Source organism: Lacerta agilis, chromosome 1 (assembly GCF_009819535.1).
Source record: "Lacerta agilis isolate rLacAgi1 chromosome 1, rLacAgi1.pri, whole genome shotgun sequence".
NCBI lineage: Eukaryota > Metazoa > Chordata > Lepidosauria > Squamata > Lacertidae > Lacerta > Lacerta agilis.
The window spans coordinates 88,546,949-88,565,881 of record NC_046312.1 but is presented as its reverse complement, the minus strand read 5'-3'; the positions used below and the strand labels follow the sequence as shown (position 1 = coordinate 88,565,881).

General features: G+C 40.1%; 1 protein-coding gene across 1 annotated transcript in view; it reads left to right on the top strand.

Annotated features, from left to right (window-relative positions):
* The window catches only part of TFCP2L1 (transcription factor CP2 like 1), a 35,095-nt gene extending 16,452 nt beyond the window's left edge, over positions 1-18,643 (top strand). Inside the window, exons 3-15 of the mRNA XM_033162187.1 lie at positions 1,591-1,667; positions 3,409-3,514; positions 4,081-4,187; positions 5,355-5,507; positions 5,826-5,936; positions 9,486-9,577; positions 11,011-11,059; positions 11,157-11,250; positions 11,992-12,082; positions 12,782-12,882; positions 15,244-15,386; positions 17,517-17,568; positions 18,321-18,643. Coding sequence (XP_033018078.1) covers positions 1,591-1,667; positions 3,409-3,514; positions 4,081-4,187; positions 5,355-5,507; positions 5,826-5,936; positions 9,486-9,577; positions 11,011-11,059; positions 11,157-11,250; positions 11,992-12,082; positions 12,782-12,882; positions 15,244-15,386; positions 17,517-17,568; positions 18,321-18,358 — 1,214 coding nt within the window. The 3' untranslated portion in view covers positions 18,359-18,643. The remainder of the gene's footprint in view (positions 1-1,590; positions 1,668-3,408; positions 3,515-4,080; positions 4,188-5,354; positions 5,508-5,825; positions 5,937-9,485; positions 9,578-11,010; positions 11,060-11,156; positions 11,251-11,991; positions 12,083-12,781; positions 12,883-15,243; positions 15,387-17,516; positions 17,569-18,320) is intronic.
* The last annotated feature ends 290 nt before the right edge of the window (positions 18,644-18,933 follow it).

Genomic DNA, 18,933 nt, shown 5'->3' with positions numbered 1-18,933 from the left:
CAGCTCCTGTGGATCTGCTCCCTGATTTTATTGTATTATTTTGCTCTTGTTCCTGGTATTTGTTTACTAAACAATGTTTTTTTTTCATTCAGAACTAAATTATATCACCAATCAGGGGTGTGTGTGTGTGTGTGTGTGTGTGTAAAGGACCCCTGGACGGTTAAGTTCAGCCAAAGGTGACTATGGGGTTGCGGCGCTCATCTCGCTTTCAGGCTGAGGGAGCCGGTGTTTGTCCACAGACAGCTTTCTGGCTCATGTGGCCAGCATGACCAAACCACTTCTGGTGCAACGGAACATCGTGACAGAAATCAGAGTGCACGGAAATGCCTTTTACCTTCCTGCTGTGGCTATAGCAGAAGCAAAACCCTTTTGGGGTGTTAATGCTGTGAATGTCTTCATCATAGGCTCAGGTTGCCTATATGTATAAATAAAGCATATATCCTAAAGTCACCACAGTCTGCTGTGCCTCATTTCCAAAGGAAACACGAACTCTGGGTAAGCGCCTGAAACCCCTGGAATCTCTCACTACTCAGAGATTGGGGCACCATGTAACAGTGTGTTTACTCAGAAGTCCCTCTCGGTTCATAGATGCTATGTTAGTTTGTTTAGGGTTGTAGACAGAGGGCAGCAGCAGCAGAAGCTGCCTGTCTATACAGCTGTTCACAAACAGCTAGAGGGAAAGATCCAGAGCTTAGATATTCAACCAATACTGGGACAGCACTCTTTTCCACAGTGCATCCTGATGCTAAAAGGAGATGCCAGCCAACAAACAAACAAACAAAACTAGTTATGGAACACTTCATGTGGGCTTGTAAACCACCAGTGGTCTATGGTTCAGGACCTACTGCTTGAAGATGCCTTTCTGCCAGAAGCAGACATGCTAATTAGATCATAAATATGCTTCAGATCCCCTATACATGAGAAAGTGCCAAGGAATTTGAAGACCCTGTGTTCTTTAAATTTCCAAATGGATAATCTGGCCAAGGGCTCAGTCTTTCTCTCTTAAAGGTAAAGGTACCCCGACCGTTAGGTCCAGTCGCAGACGACTCTGGGGTTGTGCGCTCATCTCACTCTATAAGCCGAGGAAGCCGGCGTTTGTTTGCAGACAGCTTCCAGGTCATGAGGCTAGCATGACTAAGCCGCTTCTGGCGAACCAGAGCAGCGCACGGAAACACCGTTTACCTTCCCGCCGGAGCAGTACCTATTTATCTACTTGCACTTCAACGTGCTTTCGAACTGCTAGGTTGGCAGGAGCTGGGACCAAACAACGGGAGCTCAGCCTGTCGTGGGCATTCAAACCACCAATCTTCTGATTGGCAAGCCCTAGGCTCAGTGGTTTAGTCCACAGCGCCACCTGCGTTCCAAATGGATAATCTGGCCAAGGGCTCAGTCTTCCTCTCTTAAGAGGTTACAATAATGCCTGACCATTTCCTGGGAGAAACTTGCTATATTGCAAAAAGAAAAAGAAAAATCACCCTTCCCAACCAAGCATGATTGATGCCAGTGCAACTGTCTATTTCTCTTCTTGCTGCAACATGCTTAACCTGCAACATGCTTAAACACCTTGGAAATGTTTCCTTGAACTCCTAGGTCAGTCTTATGAAATCCGTCTACTTGAGAATAGGAAATTGGGAGAGTTTCAAGATTTAAACACAAAATATGTAAAGGTAAGGAGATTTTCTTCCTGCTGCTACATACAGACACACTCTAATAAGATGGTCATACCATTGGAAGAGAATTGACTAGGGAGAGGGCAGGACTTCAGGGTGGAGTGGGGTGGGCTTTCTGGTCTGAATTCCTTTCGATTCAAGCAGGACTTGGCAGTTTGGTTTCTAGAGCCCAGTATGTACCAGTGGATTTCTGTTTTTCTTTGAATAATTTTTTACATTTGTTATCCATAAAAGAAATAATAATAGTGCATTTACCCCACCAATCCCCAACATATTTTTAAGAGTTCTGGGGTTTATTCTAGGGTGTTATTTTATTTTTTAAAGTATACAGCATTTTTCTGGCCTGGCCTTTTAGGCCTCAGTGCTGACTTCCATTAATTCAATGGGCACATGGCATTCCTGCGTACACAGCTTGAAAACCACTGATATAGACCTCTTCCCCCAACCTCCCATTCACATGTCTTGGATACAGAATAGACCCTTAATGCTTGCTCACATGCTACATGTTGTACTATCTGTCCTTTCACCACTGCTGCTGCCACCACTCATGATCCTTATCTACAAGGTGTGGCCTTTGACAGCAGCATCCAGTGCTTACTCCTTTCCTGCTTGTATGTGGCAATAGATGTAGTAAGTAGGGGAGTCAATACAGCAGAGCCTTAGACCAGTTGTTTTATGAAGAATTTACTAACTTGACATTTCTCCTTGGCTTAAAAATAAGCCCAGTCTTTGGGCTCAAGAATATAGCATGTGAACAAGCATTTAGCAAAACGTTGTGGATTCCCACCTTGCGCAAAGTAAGCTGCAATAAGCATCACAAATCCCACTGTAGAATCCACACAAGGAATATCTTATCCTGGTCCACCTTTCATGTCATAGGCACAGCTCATAAAATGCAACTGGATCCCAAGATACGTGGGAGGAGGGAAGATCAGCAATGCAAATAGGTCATTGGATGAATAGTTTTAAGTCTCACATCCATTCCTTCATGGGTTCTTCATTTGGATACAGATGTATGTTCTAGTGTCTTATTCTCCCCCCCTTCAACAAATGCTCCAATGAAATGGCTTTGCTTTAAAGAAAAGGGGCCATTTGCAAAATCTGATATTCATACTGCATATTGCAAAATCAGGTGTTGTTGGTTTTATTTTTTGTTTAGATTTTGGTTTCCACCCCTCAACATCCAGCATACGCACCTGTAATTTTATTACAATTCTTTGAAATAATCTAATCCTTTTGTTTTTAGGTTTTCAAGTTGTATGTTCAAAATATTGCAAATCTCCTCCCTGGATAGTGTCACCAAAACAAGACTTCTATAAATGGGATGTGAGGTCTAGCCAAATGGCATTGGTACCCCACAGAATAAATGATCTATGCCTTCAGACATATTTACAGCTCGATCCTGGTGACTGGCCACTGGTGTATTTTCAACAGAAGGATAAAAACATTCCCCAGGTGTCAATTACAGCATGAAATTAATTTGGCCAAGCTGGCTGATATAGTAGCAGCAAAGTTGTTATCAATAGGATTGTCTTCAGACACAAAATCTTTCAGTTTCTCATTATTCTTCCTAGTCTGTTTGGTGTACTGTGGTATATGGTGATGGGTAACCTTTGTAGAGAGCTACATCACCTTGCTTTTTTGTTTGTGTGTGTGTTAAAAGCAGAGCTTGTCTGCATTAAAAGAGATGTACCTGAATCACTTCATTAACTCCAACCCTCTTCTTCTCTTTCAACAGAGCATAATTCGTGTGGTTTTCCATGATCGCCGTCTGCAGTACACTGAGCACCAACAGCTCGAAGGCTGGAGGTGGAGTCGGCCAGGAGATCGCATCCTTGACATAGGTGAGAACTTTTCATTATGTTGTCCTTTGAGGTGTTTTCTGAAGTAATCTACAAGATATTTCTTCAAGGCACTTTCGCATGGTAAAACTGCAAGCTTTAAATCAAGTCATGCTCCTCCTCATGGAATCAGAGCTTCCTATATATATATATATTTTACAGTATATTTTCTACTGCCCCCAGCATGTAGGTATGTATTTCATTGTTTGCATTGCAAATATATTTATACCCCACTTTTTTGTTGAAAACTAATTTACACTTAAAAACAAAACAGAACACTGTATAATCAATAAAATTACAACAACTCAACAACAGAAAACACTGTGGTTAAAAAGCCACCTTAAATGACATCATGCCTAAGCATCCATTTTGGTTCTTAATATGAGAATACTATTTAGAAATGGCATTACAATTGCAGTCATAGGAATATTTGGGGGGGTTTGATTCTCATGCAAAATGGAGTTTGTTATGTTTCTTTCTGACTTTTCGATTGCATCTGGTGATTATCTTGCATTGTTTCTGCTCTTCAATTTTAATTTTTTTAAAATTTTAGGGGTTTTCTTCTACAGATATCCCACTGTCAGTCGGCATCCTAGATCCCAGAGCCAGCCCCACACAGCTGAATACAGTAGAATTTTTGTGGGATCCCTCTAAGAGAGCATCAGCATTCATTCAGGTAAGGAAATAACATTCTATTTTTTATTTCTTTAAAAAAAACTACACACCACATTCTCCTTTTAGAGTGGAAGATTTCCACTCTAGCTTTGGTTTCTTGTTCTCATATAATGCAAACAATATTTTTTTTTCTTCTGACAGCTACATAGATTCAGATAAAACAATTTCACATAATCGAATTTTCTTTTAAGCCTACAGTGCTAGTAGATTTTGAAGAGATAATAGGAATACAAGTAGACAGAATAATACAAATATGCCATAACGAAATATATCCAACATATTAAGGGGAGAAAGATCAAACCTTTTTGAGTAATAAGTGAAAACAAAACCTCCACCCCAGCTGGCTAGGCCAAAGCAAACTAGCAATACATTGATGGTTGTTCATGCAGGGTGTAGAAATCCCTTTACTTAACTTCATTGCCCAGTAGTAGTTCTGGATATTACTTATTAGGAATGTGTTCAGTCCAATAAACCATCACTTTTCACCTGGCTGGCAATGTTGCTTGTAATGGTGAAAGGTAGTTGTGCAGACTGATGTCGTGAATCTGCATGCAGCCTGTGCAAAAACCAATTTTTGAAAATAAGCACCATCAACTGAACAAAGAAGTAAATAATATCAGTAAATAATAAATAAGTAAATAATAGCACCTCAAGCTAAATTACTAATATATTTTGCAAAACAAAACTGTAAGGGATTGTTGGAATGAGACCATTGGTGCAAAAGTAATCCTGAACGTTGCTTTTTCTTTTATTATTATTTTAAATAAGAAAGTTGTTAAGGGGAAATTTGTGTTTGATAGAAAGGAGGTGGTGAGAGGGAGCATGCACTGTAGCCTTTGCTGATCTCTTGATTATGGCAGCCTATGCATTATACCTTTGAAACACCACCTTTCTGTCAAAGAATTCTAGGGCGCTAAGTTACCCCTCACCGACCCACCATTTCCAGCACCCTTTAATAAACTACAGTGTCCAGGATTCTTTGCAGGTAGGGGGGAGAGAATCTGCTTCAAATGTGGCTTAAAGGTATGGTGTGTGTACACAGACTATAGATAGTGGACAGGCTAGAAGTCTGCATTGGTCCTACTTGGGGCTTGTGAGCTCTTTTTTTATAATAAAACCAAATGCTCTGTTCTGGGAACTTGAAGCCAAACCATTCCTTTTTCACTAGGTGCATTGTATAAGTACAGAATTTACTCCGAGGAAACATGGGGGAGAGAAAGGCGTACCCTTCCGGATACAAATGGACACATTCAAACAGAATGAGAATGGCGAATACACAGAACATTTGCATTCTGCAAGCTGCCAGATCAAAGTTTTTAAGGTACAAGGGTTGTGGGATTTTCAGAACAGTTTTCACTTGGTTATGAAATGCACTTGGTGACCATGAGCAAATCGCTCTTCAGCCTTGCAGGCTTGTTATGAGGTTAAAACACTCAGTTTTCTAAAGGAATACAATACAGTACAGATAAATAATACAAAGATTAGGCTGTTGGTCGTAATGATCAAATACTACTCAATGCGGATAGGATGTGTTCATTCATTAAATAACACAAATCTCAATGTCACTTTTGTTTGGATATCAAGGGAAATATCTGCACTATCTGTTGGCTTAAAACTATTTATTCTGTGTGCTTTATAGCCTAAAGGAGCAGATAGGAAACAGAAAACAGACAGAGAAAAAATGGAGAAGAAAACTACTCAAGAAAGGGAGAAATATCAGCCATCCTATGATACAACCATTCTGACAGAGGTATGGTAGGTCTGTTGCTGCAATGTCAAATGGCACTCAGGTGTGATACAGTGCTTCCCTCTCAAAGTTTAGAAGTTTGCAGTGAGAGTATTTATCTTTTTTTTGGGGGGGGAGAGAAAATATGTGATTGATTGTTTCAAAATTAGAAACACTCAACCAGTGTTACTCAACCTGGCCTGTATAGGTTTCCAGTACAACCTTAAACATCTAATGAGCCTTCCCTTATGTCATACTCCAACAAAAGATCTGGAAGTAGGTTTGTTGCTTTCAGGTTTCGTATTTTCAAATCTTGACACAACAGGCTAGTAGTGTTCATGAGATTTGAGATTCCCAAAGAAGTGTGAATTCGTAATAGTTTAGGCAAAATTCATTAGGTTTTCGAGAGTGAACACAAGAAACAGAACAAGTGCAGGGTGTTAAGAGATTTTATCTGTGTCTGAAAAGAGATACATACTTCCAGTAGTAGGGGCTCCCTTTGGTGTGATATTTTTGAGAGTGGACTGTTTTTAGATTCAGTTTAGGAGTCTAGTTCATAACCTTTGGTTGAGCACACAAGCTACAACATGGAGATAAGATTCTGTGAGCTAGCAAGCACATGCAGGATTGCAGCAATTCCCCCAGTATCAGCTCTAAGTGCTGCCATGATCATGGGTGTCAGAGCAGCCCCATGTAGCTGTTTGTGCATTTCATTTATTTGTAAGATTTATATCCTGCCCTGCCCTTAATTGTAAGTGATTTTGGGATGGGCCACATTCAGATAGAAACATAAAAAACCTCAATTATGAATCACTTAATCTGTTTACTAAAACAATACAGGGTGGCTCAGTTTCATGCTGCCCATATCCACCAAAACCTGGAGGGGAAAATGGGTATTTTAGCTGGTGCCAGTTCCTATGGAACTGTATCTGTATGGTTGCAGACTTGGGTGAGCCTGAGGCTGATCCTGGCAGTGCTGCTGCATGTTTTAACGGGCCATTTATCTAAACTGCTCTGGTGGGTGTTTTGCTTCTGTTACTTGCTGCAGGAGAGGTTTCTGCAGTATGCTCTGAACTTTCAGCCTCTTGCATTCAACTTTTATGTGCCGTTCTGTGAGGTAGGGAAAGATAGGACGCTCCGGACCATAGGCGCACCTCATTTTTAGAGGAGGAAACAAGAAAAAAAATATTTTTCTGGTTTTCCTCCTCTAAAAGCCCTGTTTTGTTTTGTTTTTTGTTTTGTTTTTGAGGATCAGCTAAAAGTTTTGCAGCTTTTTTGCAAAGGGAAAAGCCCTGGGGTTTGGGGTTTTCTTTGGGGGAGGATCAGCTAAAGGTTTTGCTGCTGTTTTTGCAAAGGCAAAAGGCCTTTTTTGAGAATCAGCTAAAAGTTTTGCAGCTTTTTTTGCAAAGGGAAAAGCCCTAGGGGTTTTTTTTGTTTTTTGTTTGTTTTTTGAGGATCAGCTAAAGGTTTTGCAGCTTTTTTTTGCAAAGGGGGAAAAGCAAAGCTCCTTTTGCAAAGGGGGAAAAGCAAAGAGGAAAAGCCCCATTTTTATGGGGTTTAACTCACATTTCTGAAAAATCTTAAGGAAAGGGAGCCATTTCTACTGTTTCCAGACAGATAATCTAATCAGCCAGTCACATGTCCTGGGGAAACAAACAACCTCCCTCTGCAGCACATTCAACAAAGGAGGGCGGGGCTGAAAGGGAGCCGGGGACTATTATCTCTCTCCCGATCTCTTGCTGATCAGCTGCTGAGCGGGTCCTTTCAACACTCCCTTTTCTCTTTGTAAAATAAAAAGCACAATCTGCTTTTGGCCCCTGGGCAATTCAGCTCCAGGGACCACCATTCGCTCTATAAGACGCACAGGTATTTCCCCTTACTTTTTAGGAGGAAAAAAAGTGTGTCTTATGGAGCAAAAAATACGGTACCTACCTACCTGTCTAATCATTTTCATTGAAATAATGCACCATGTAGTCTGATCACATTGAAGAATCTAATTGATGCTCAGAAGTACTTGGGAAGCAACCGCACACTTTGGCATCCTGGCCAGGAGCATTTGTAGTGGCATAAAAGTCTGATTCTGTGCATGGCAGCAGCTGCACACAACCAAAGTCAATGCTGTACAAAACAGTCTAGTCTTGTGCATGATGTACTGACTAACTATGGCCAGTCAATGTAGCAATTTCGAACTGTATGCTTAACAATGACATAAGCTTCCTCTGAGTCTCCTAAGAAGGCTAGGTACCATTTTGCTTGCTAGACTTCAGTGCATTTTGACATTTTAAAGTTCACGCCATTGCAACACCAGATTAAATAGTAACTCTTACCCACCCTTTCGTATTTGTTTTAAAGAGGAGCAGAGAAAAACTTGCTTCTTCTCATTCACGGAGCCTTTTTTATTTGTATATGTTTTAGTCAGCTGCAATATAATGTGACCCACAGTTCATGAGACCTTTGCATGGAAAGTGACCTATTTCTAAGGAGCTGCTAGATTAAGGTGACCTCCTGTTGACGGGAATGGCCTTTAGCACCTTGAAGCAGGAAATCATATAGCCCTTGTTACTAAAGAGTTAAACATTTGCTAATGTTTTGTTTGCATTTGCTGAGGAGAGAAATCATAGGGAATGTCATGGATTGCCTTACTATCATTGTAAACAGAAGACATATTGTGTAGAAGGTTCCTGGGCTCTTAACAGGTTTAGACAGACTTAATTCTGATTGTACGCCAGCAAAGAAAAAAACAACTAGGGAAAATGTTTGTTTGTTTGGTTTGATAGCCTTGTGCCATCTTTCCTGTAAGACTCATACTGCGTGCTGCTTCCTTTAGAATAATAATAATAATAATAATAATAATAATAATAATAATAATAATAATTTATTTATACCCCACCCATCTGGTTGGGTTTCCCCAGCCACTCTGGGCGGTTTCCAGCCACTCTGGGTGGCTTTCAACAGCTTGAGCTTACAGTGAATCACGACAGATCATATTTGGTGCTATATTTGTACAAAATTCTAGTTCTTTCTGGTGAACTGCATTGGTTCCATTAATTTGTCACTCCACTCTCCATGATGTAGCTTTCCCAAGTTACTGTTTTGTACCACCATTCTGGGCTAACACCAAGTACTATGATTATTTGTACTTGAATGGGTAGAACGTTTTAGAACTCTTTGGAATATGTGCAAAGCTAGCACATTGGAAAGAAGGGTGTTAGGTTAGTCTCTTGCCACCATCTCAAAGTACTCCTGGCCTTGGTACCTCTTCCTGCCCCATCCGTGTCCTGGTCGGTACAGAATATTGTTGCCAGGAAGGAAACACTGCCACGCTGCCCCTCTCCTTGCTCCAATGCACAGTTGCTGACTTCTAGTAACCTTCTGTTAGAAAAAGAACAAAATGTTTGAACCAAGAGTGGTTTTTTTTTGGGGGGGAGGGGGGTGATGATAGACTATCATTAATAAAGATGTACAATTAGTTGTCACTAGTGAAGGTGCAATAAAAAGTAGTTTTGAAAGAGAATTTCTGACTCCCCTTTGAAGCATGCTCTCAATGCTCCTAATTTGGTTTTGTTTAAACAGTGTTCCCCATGGCCAGATGTGCCTTATCAAGTGAACAACGCTCCGTCTCCAAGTTACAACAGCTCTCCAAACAGTTTCAGTCTTGGAGATGGGTACGTAATAAATATTTTATCTTCTCAGCTGACACTGGAGCCCCAGTTTCATGTTTTTGTTTCATTTTAAAATAAAAATAAAAAAAACAACATGCCCGGGTGTAAAAGATAAGTTTTAACTTCACATTTAGTGTTACGTTGGAGCCTGCAATTCAACCCAAACTTTAATATTATTTGCCGAGATTGCGAGACATACTCCTGTGCTGCTGTGCTCTTTTACTGCTCCCACTTGCTTGAAAGGTACTTGCATATTTAAATTATTTAAAGCATTTTCATGCCACTCTTCAGCCAAAGCAGGTTCCCAGCATGACTCATGTCAATGAATGTCAATGATGAGACAGTTCTTGCCCTCAGGTTTGCAACCTATGAGACACAAAACAAAAGGAAAAGGGAATTGGGAGGGAGGAGTGAAAAAACAAGCTCAGACCTTAGTTTTAATTACAGAGTTGTTGCAATAACCAGCTAAAATGGAAAGATCTTCAAATGAGCAACGTCTTGTCCCATCTCTCCTTCTCCTATAGCCTGATGGAATAGAAGAGATTCCTTTTTAAACTTACGCCTACTGTTGGCAGGTGTAGGGAGGTGGTTTTCTTTAAAAAATAAATAAATTAATTAAAAAAAATACTTATTTATATCCTGTTATTCTTCCAAGAAGTTCAGGGTGGCATACATGGTTCTCTGCTTCTCCTTCCCCATTTTATCCTTTCGTTAACCGTGGGAGGTAGGTTAGGTTGAAAAATTGTGACTGGCTCAGGGAGTCCTAATGAACTCAGTAATTGGATGAAGGTTTGAACTTGCATATCCCCAATCTTAGTTTGACCATTACACCTCTCTGGTCTCCTTAATCCTAAATTAGCCAAGAATAAAGAATTCTTTAAGTCTTAAAATAAAACTCCCCTCGCCTCCTAATTTCCTTGAACATATTGGATATCCTTTCTATAGCAGCTACTTTCTAAATCTGTAGAATCCAAGGGATTTGTGTTGCATCACTTTTTTTTTTAAAAGGGGGCAGTCTTTCTAAGTAGAACATAATAGCCTCCTTTTAAAAAAAACTAAGCAAAACTGAAACACATTTTGACTTCACTTAATGGAAACAACAAACAGGAGATCTCTGCATGGTCCGTTATCTTTGAACACCTGATTAGGCAACTTGTACTTTGCACGTGTTTCGTTCATATAGTCCATCTGGGAATTCATATTCTTAGTTCTTGTCTTGTATAGCCCCATGATTTTTTTTGGGGGGGTGAGGTGAAACCAATAACCTTAGAGAACTAGGCTTGAACTTTTGACAAACTAACTAAATTGGATGGAAGATTGAGGCATGAGAGGAGAGAGGGAAGGAGTGGGGGGAGGGACAACAACCAGCACTGTTGAGGAGAGACTTTTTTTTAAAAAAAATCCTTTTTTCTTTCCCAATTCTGTACAATTTTTAGCAACAGTTCTCCAACTCACCAGGCGGAGCTCCTGCCTCCCAGCAATGACGTAAGTATTTGAGATCATGTTAATGTGGTGCTTTTCTTTTTTTAGGACACTGGTGAACAGTTCATTTCAAGACCCTCTTATTCTTTTTGCAATGTAGCATCTCCTTCCCTCTGCTTCTATTCAAGATGCTCAGCAGTGGCTTCAGCGAAATAGGTTTAGTCCATTCTGTAGACTCTTTTCAAGTTTCTCAGGTATGTGTGTTAATATGGCCCATGTGCCTTTTATCCTTCCTAATGTTCCTTCAAGGGGGTAACTCTATTCTTTAAGTAATACGAACCATTGGCATTTCTGTATGGATAGTTCTAATGGGAAATAAATGCACACTGATTTCACACTGCACCATTCCTCAAGATTATGCTCTTTCAGTGGGAATTCTGCATATTCCCAACACTCAGAAGCAACATTCTATATTCGGGAATGTTCCCTGCTCCCCCCAGTAAATAGTGCATTCATTTTTTTCATGCACAGCATCATTCTGTAAAATGCAAATTCTGGTGGGCTTTCCTTGGTTTTAAACCTTGGGGTTTAAAAGTGCAGAAGTGACCTTCACATATCCTCACCCTTGCCTGAGGACCATGCATTTGGACAACCATTTTAGTTGGTTCAGGAGATGTCAGTTATACAACGTAAAAGATTCCTCTGTTTAGTTACACTATGAGCTCAATTTGCACATGCGGCTGGAAGCAGGTTTTTGTGTCTGAGACCAGAAGTAACATGATTTTGCCCGTGGCCATGACTACTTCCTTCTGGATCTCTCCTCTCCCTATACATGCAATAGATTTGCATAAAAATAGCTTTGTGAAGTGACTGCTTGCAGTATTGGTTTTTTTCTAATCAGAACTTGTAGTCTTCCGTCTTAACAAGCCTGTGAAATTTGATTCTGTATAGAGGCTTGTTATTGGGGGGAAATGACTTTTGCTTGAAATGTTCAGGTGCCGACTTACTGAAGATGTCCAAAGATGACCTTGTTCAGATTTGTGGCCCAGCTGATGGCATTCGACTTTATAACGCCATTAAAGGAAGGTTTGTCACATTTTCTGTTACAGCACCAGTTACTGCGTTTTCAAATTTGTGGGGTTTTTTTCTGTGCATGGGGAGATCCTTAAAAGCACATGTCACTGGAAACATACATAGTAAATAATAAAAACTGACTGCATCTTGGGATGGTGCACTGATCAGCTGAGAGAGAGTGATGGGGTCACTCAATAAGCTTTGGGGCTGAACAAAGATTTGAACTCGAGCCTTCCCAGTCAGTCTTGACACTCTAGCCCAGGTGAAGGCAGGCTTCAGGCTTGTGGGGTCCACTTGGTATTTTACTAAACCTCAGGATCACCCAGCTAGAATCTGACCCAGAAAACATACACTTAACATTTCTGAGCTCTGGAATTTGTTCTGAATACTAGAAATGAACTGAGTTCACTATCATGGCATAGCCCAAGAATACTTTTGAATATTCCCAGCTTTTTTTTCATTCCAGCAATATAATTTGGTGGTGGTAGCAGAGTATTATATTGTTGTCATTGTTGAGCAATTGGGAGAAAGAAGTCCTTGCTGATTTACCAGTAGATTCCAGTCTACCTTCTGCACACTCCTGTTCTAGGCTTTGCATCACAATTGGGTCTCTACACAGTTATCCAATTTCATGTGCAGAGCAGTGCCATGCCCAGTTGGAAGTGTCCTCTTACAGTGCCAATACTGAAAAGAATATTGTTTTGCCTGTAGGAACGTAAGGCCCAAGATGACCATTTATGTATGTCAGGAACCTGAGCAAAATCGGTCTCACCTTCATCAAAAACGAGAGAATGGAGATGCTAATCTGTGTAGTAAGTGTCTTGTTCGTTTTGGCAAAGCTTGCCAGCCTTTCATAACAAACTCTACATCCTTCGTAAAACTCTGGCTGCCCGATAAAATCAATCTAATTGCTATTAGTATGATCAATTTCAAAAGTTCCTCTTTCCCAGAATGAACCCAAAGTCAAATAACCTCACCACATACCACAAATAGCATATGAACTGATCCTGTGCAGCCAACACACTCACTAATACGTAGGTATGAACAAACACAGGGTTGCAGTTAATGGGAGGAATTCAACAGCACACTGTCCTGATCATTCCACCAGTGCAAACATTTCATTTTACCAGATGGAATAATCTCCCCCCTTGTCCTGTGCCCTGTTCTGGGGGTTATCCTGACACCCCCTCAAGCTAATTTTAGTGTGTGAGAGAGTGGACAATGGAAAAAACCCATTGCACAAGCATAATTCCTTGTGCAGGGTGGGACTCATTCATTGAATCTCACCCAATGTTTGCCATACTCGTGAGTAGACACATTGAAATTAATGGATGTGACTAATTTAGGACCATTGATTCCATTGTGCCTACCCTGAGTAGAACTTTGTTGGATACAACCCACAGTGTTTCTAGCCCAGCCAAGCTATTCTAAAAGGCATTAGGTTTATAGAGGATGTGTGTGTTACTGTTCCAGAGATCTGTGGTATGTCAGGTAGTGAGGGGTGTCTAGATAATTCACTTATAGATTGGTAGGGAGCAAATCTTAATGAATGAAGTTGATAGACAGCAGATCAGGATAGTCTTGCCACATCTGACTTCCAGTACTCTGTCATTGTGACTTCATGTAAGGTGAATGATGTGTAGTTGCAGCTACAGATATTTCTGTTGGCAGTCTTTAACCTTTCAGATGCTGGACTTTTAAAAACTTCATCACAGGAGTCACTTATTATGGCTGTCTTCTCTTTTTAGGGTCACCAGATTATATATAAAAAAATCAGGAGTAAATTTTGGCAGATGCATCTTACAGTACAGGATTCTACCCACTGAAATCCTGTCAGCTACAGAATGGTTAAAAGTCACACTGCTTGCCTCTCTGTGAAAACACACTCTCTCTCTTTTTATAATCTCTCATTGTCTTCCAAATAGGGAAATAGTAATGGTGGCCATTATGAGTGGTTTCCAGCAAATATTGAAGCAGAAAATTTTCCTATGCAAATTAGGGTGATTTGCATCAAGAAATTTCTTGCTGCCTCAGGGAGTGGTCTAATTTAGCAAATTTGTTTAGGAAACTAAGCTTAAAAAAAAGGTACCCCATGTTATTATTTTTTTGGCCCAATACACCTTAAATATTTTACTTGATGTACTTAGAGGGGAGGATTTTAAAGCACACTTTTAATATGCTTTAAATGTTACATTACATAGATTTTTTTATTGGAGTACTTATAAAAATTTACAAGACAATCAACATTGTTTGAATTTAAGAAAAAGCAGACCAACATTCTTGCTAAGGATAATCGCCTTAAAAACCTTAATTAAAACTTTGGAACTGCCAAGTTTGCCTAATATTATATCACAACTGGCATTCATGAACTTATGAAGTGGTAATTTTTCCACCCCACAACACTGGATGGTGTGGTGTCAATACTATTAATAGCACTCACCTTGAGGTTAGAATATGTTCTGTTTGTGGAGCCTGACCCACAAGTTGAAAATGAATGATTTGTTGGATCAGGATGTTAGTTTAAACCAGCCCCCTCCCCAAAACACTAAACCTGCCTGGCAAGGATAGGAGACTGCTACACATGCTCTGAATGTTTTAATGATTATCATTTCTAAAAGCAACACTTAGGCTTGTTACATTCCTGGGGCTAATCTAGGTGAGCACATGTTTGCTAAAAAGAAAAATAGAAAAATTGTAGAGGTATTAAAATCAGTGAACATACTGGAAAGGGAAACAAAGTTTTCTGTGCCTTACTTCATAGTTTTCCCCAAGCTGGCTGGAGGCAAAGGCACCCAAACATGGGAAAGTGAGGTGGGGAAAAGCTTAGCTCCCCCGTGTGCTTATTTTGGTGATGAAAAGGGCACCTATTCCCTCTTTCATAAGAGCACCTCTTTAATCACATGCATGTTTTGAATTTTTCATATCTGAACTGCAAAATCAAAAATGCATATGTGCAAAAGTAATGACTGGGTGGCGACTTCTTCTTTCTGCCATCATTCTGAACTTAAAAGGTTGCTTCTAAATGCTTTTCTTCTCTTAGTCTTAATATTCTAGTGTGTGCTATAACAAAAGCAAATGAGGGCTGTTTTTCATAAGTTAAATATTTTTCCTTAAATATATGCAAATCCTATGGTGCATGTCTAAATATTTCTCTTTCCCCAATACTGTCGCAGTATACCATGCTATCTTCTTAGAAGAGCTGACAACAGTGGAATTGATGGAGAAGATTGCAAACTTGTACAGTATTTCCCCACAGCAGATAAACCGAATCTATCGGCAAGGACCTACAGGGATCCATGTATTAGTGAGCAATGAGGTAAGAGTTTTAGCTGGAATGCACCCCATCTAGTTCTAGCTATTGGTGTGTTTAGGACCTGTTCTCTGACCTTAGTGTGACTGACCTTCATAATGCTGTGGATTGTGTGTTTTGCTCTGGAGGCTGCTGAGTTTTAAAATGCTGGAACATGTCACATGCAGCGTTAGCAGTGAAGATCACAATATGAAGAACCTGATTATAAATCTCATTTTGCTTTTCTGTTTATATAATACTTTATGGTAAGGATGGATATGAAGGGAAGCAGTCATCTTATCAAGCATTGTTGACAAAGCTGGTAATGAAATGGTGGGAAAGGCATATTCATTGCTTTTCCCTGGACTTTCTTCCACTTCATTTCAGCTCATATAGTGCACAGCCTTGGCCTCAATGGTGTTTCAAATTGACTCTTAGAGGTTGTGCTTGTCTCAAGTGAATAGGCACAATTTCAAGTGGCCAATAGGTAAGATTTCAGCACCACGAACAGTTCCTTCTGCCTTTTCAGATTCTATAACATTTTGCTTCTGCTAGTCTCCATCTTCAGGTTTGTTCCCTTGCCTAAAAACTACAGATGCTGAAAGGCGATTTGAAATACAGACGTATCTGGGGAACATAAAAAATTACATTTTAAGCATGCAGTACAACCACATTCCCGATAAAATGATGGTACTGAAACATGCAATCACTTTCACCCATAGAAAGTAGAAAGAATTAGAGAACCCAATATTTTCCCCCTCCACATTGACACTGCTTTGTCAGTGAGTCTTAATAATAATAATAATAATTTATTACAGTCAGAGACCAGCTTGCAGTGAGTCTTAGTTTAATGGTTGTGTTCAAAAGTGGATGAGCTTCAACAAGCTTGAGCAAAGTATCTGGTTTGTGTAATAACCCCCTTATGCATGGCCAGGTGAAGGACTTCTGCCAAATTTAGTTTCATTTTTAAAGAATCTCTGCTATGAAGCTGGCTTATTAAATTTGCTATAATCTCATTCGAAAAATCTGCATCATTGCTTAACTTTGACTTCGTGGGGGGGGCACACGGAATCTTGAATAACAAAATGTTAAAGCTGAAATATATGTACAACATGGAAAATACTTTGCAAAAACAATAAAACCTTTTGAGCCCTCTTCCAGGTTTCTTGGAAGAAACAAGATGCCATGCAAATGGGGGCAAGAATCCTACTTGCTTGCTTCTAACCATTCCCACAAATGCCTCATTCTGTTCTATGCTACATATTTTCATGGCAAATATTCCCAGCTTTTTCTAATTAAGCTGTGGGCTGCATGCTCTAGAATCACTTAAGAAGCTTCCTTGCATATGACCCCTGGAGAACACAGTTAAAGCAGAGCAAGGCTACTAGTGCAACTGTGGATGGAGCCTGCAATTTTTATTCTGAAAGTCTCCCTACCGTTTCACTCTGATGAATCTGAAACCTTCAATGTTTGAATAGTCATGAAGTGTTTTAAGGCAGCCTCTGGAAAGAAGAATTGCCTCAACCAGCTAGGGTGCAAGGAGACCCTTCATAACATGCTTGAGTTACTGATTAACAACAACAATTGCCTTATTTTTGTGTTCTGGTGGCAGGGCAGCAAGAGTGATGCAAACAGCAGTCACCAATTGGATGTTCTTCATGCATCATTAGATTTGGTGTATAGGTGCAGCACTGGACTTAATTTTGGTGGATATTTTTCTGTGTGAAGGTGACAGGGGAGTAAGAGCACTGTTGTGTGGAGGAAAGCATAGCCTAAGAAGACGGAAGTCAATGACTATCACCTATGATAACACCTAGCACAACTTAAGTCACACACACACAGAAGACCCATTGAAATCAATGGGCCTGACTAATGGAGTTGGTTAGGTGAATCTTGACCTCCATTTTTTTTGGGGGGGGTGCTTTATCTACCATTTTTGCATGTGTGCTTCTGCAAAAATTCCTCTAGGAAGCACCTCATGGTTGCATGTCCTTTTTGAATAGCCCTACTGGCCTCTGTACACTGACAGCTCCTTTGTTTTCAAACTAATAGCACCCTGTTGATTAGGAAATGCATATTTCTTTCCTGAAGAAAGTGTGTGTGTGTATGTGTGTGTGAATAAATTCCAGATTTCTTCCATTTGTCTTTTTTATCCAGATGGTACAAAACTTTCAAGATGAATCTTGTTTTGTCATCACAACGTTAAAAGGTATGTACATATATTTCCTGCCGCAGTAGTAGAATTTGCCTTCACCAAAATAAGGGTGTTGGAAGTCACTTAGGAGAATCCCAAAATTCTCAGACGTAAAATGACAAATTCATAAACAGCCGAACAGGATAGTCAGATACTATGAAAACAGAAAAAGGGGTGGTGTAACCCTTTCCTTCAGGGGCCTCAAACTTGAGTGGTGAAAGTTCCCAAAAGCAACGAAGCAAAGGTGTGCACTGTTCTTGCAGTGCATTTGTACCACAGCAACCCCCCTGCTGCCTTGTCTTTCTCGCTCCCCCTCCTGGTAAGTTACACCTACCTACCTGCCAGGAAGTTAGCATAGTGGCTCTATTTACTTGTTCAAAATTTGATAATTCTTTGCCATATATGAAGCTCCTCATGTAAACTATCATTTCCATGTATTGGGGTGTCCTTTGCCCATATATTTATATATTTCTCTTAGCTAGTGTTTCATCACCTTTCCTTCCACACTATACCAAACTTATTTTCGTAACGTGACTAAAACTACTTGGCTTTTCTAACAATCCACATCCCATAATGTAGTGCTAAGATGACATTACAGTACATAAATTATTTCTTGAAATGGATGTCCACAGCCTCCTGTTTGTCATGCAGTTTGCATCTGTAGAAAGTGCAGACTAGTAGGGTCTTCAATCAGGTGTGTGTATTTCAAAGTTTGAAGTTACAGCGCTGATTAAAGGCTTCTCCCCTCTTTTCTCTGTCTCCTGCAGCTGAAAGTAATGATGGCTACCATATCATTCTGAAATAACCCTCTTCTATGTATGTTGGGACTTACAACATTATGATGCCTCACTGCAACCCAGACTGAAAAGATGGAAAACTCATTTGTATAAAAGTGTTCTTATTAACTGAATGCCCTAACAGAAAAATCAAAGTGTGTAAATTTCAGAGTGTTGGGGACTAGACGTGGTCTTCGGAGTTCATCCGATTATTGTTTTGAATTGCCTTTCCTTTTTAGAACTACCTGTATGCATTTTTGTTCATTGTTCAAAACCATGTGCCTTATTAAAACAAAAATGACTTAATATGAAAAGCACTTCTCCCAAACCTAGCATTATAAAGGCTGATCATCCTGGTTACAAATGTAGCTAAATGTATATACTGTGCTATTCCTATACAGAGTTCCTAATACAGTGGTACCTCTGTATGCGAACAGGATCCGTTCCGGAGCCCCGTTCACATCATGAGCAGTCCGCAACCCGCAGTGCCGCTTCTGCGCATGCACGGGTTGCGATTTGGTGCTTCTGCGCATGCGTGCATAGTCATTTCACGCATCTGCGCATGTGCGAACCACCTAACCCAGAAGTAACCCGTTCTGGTACT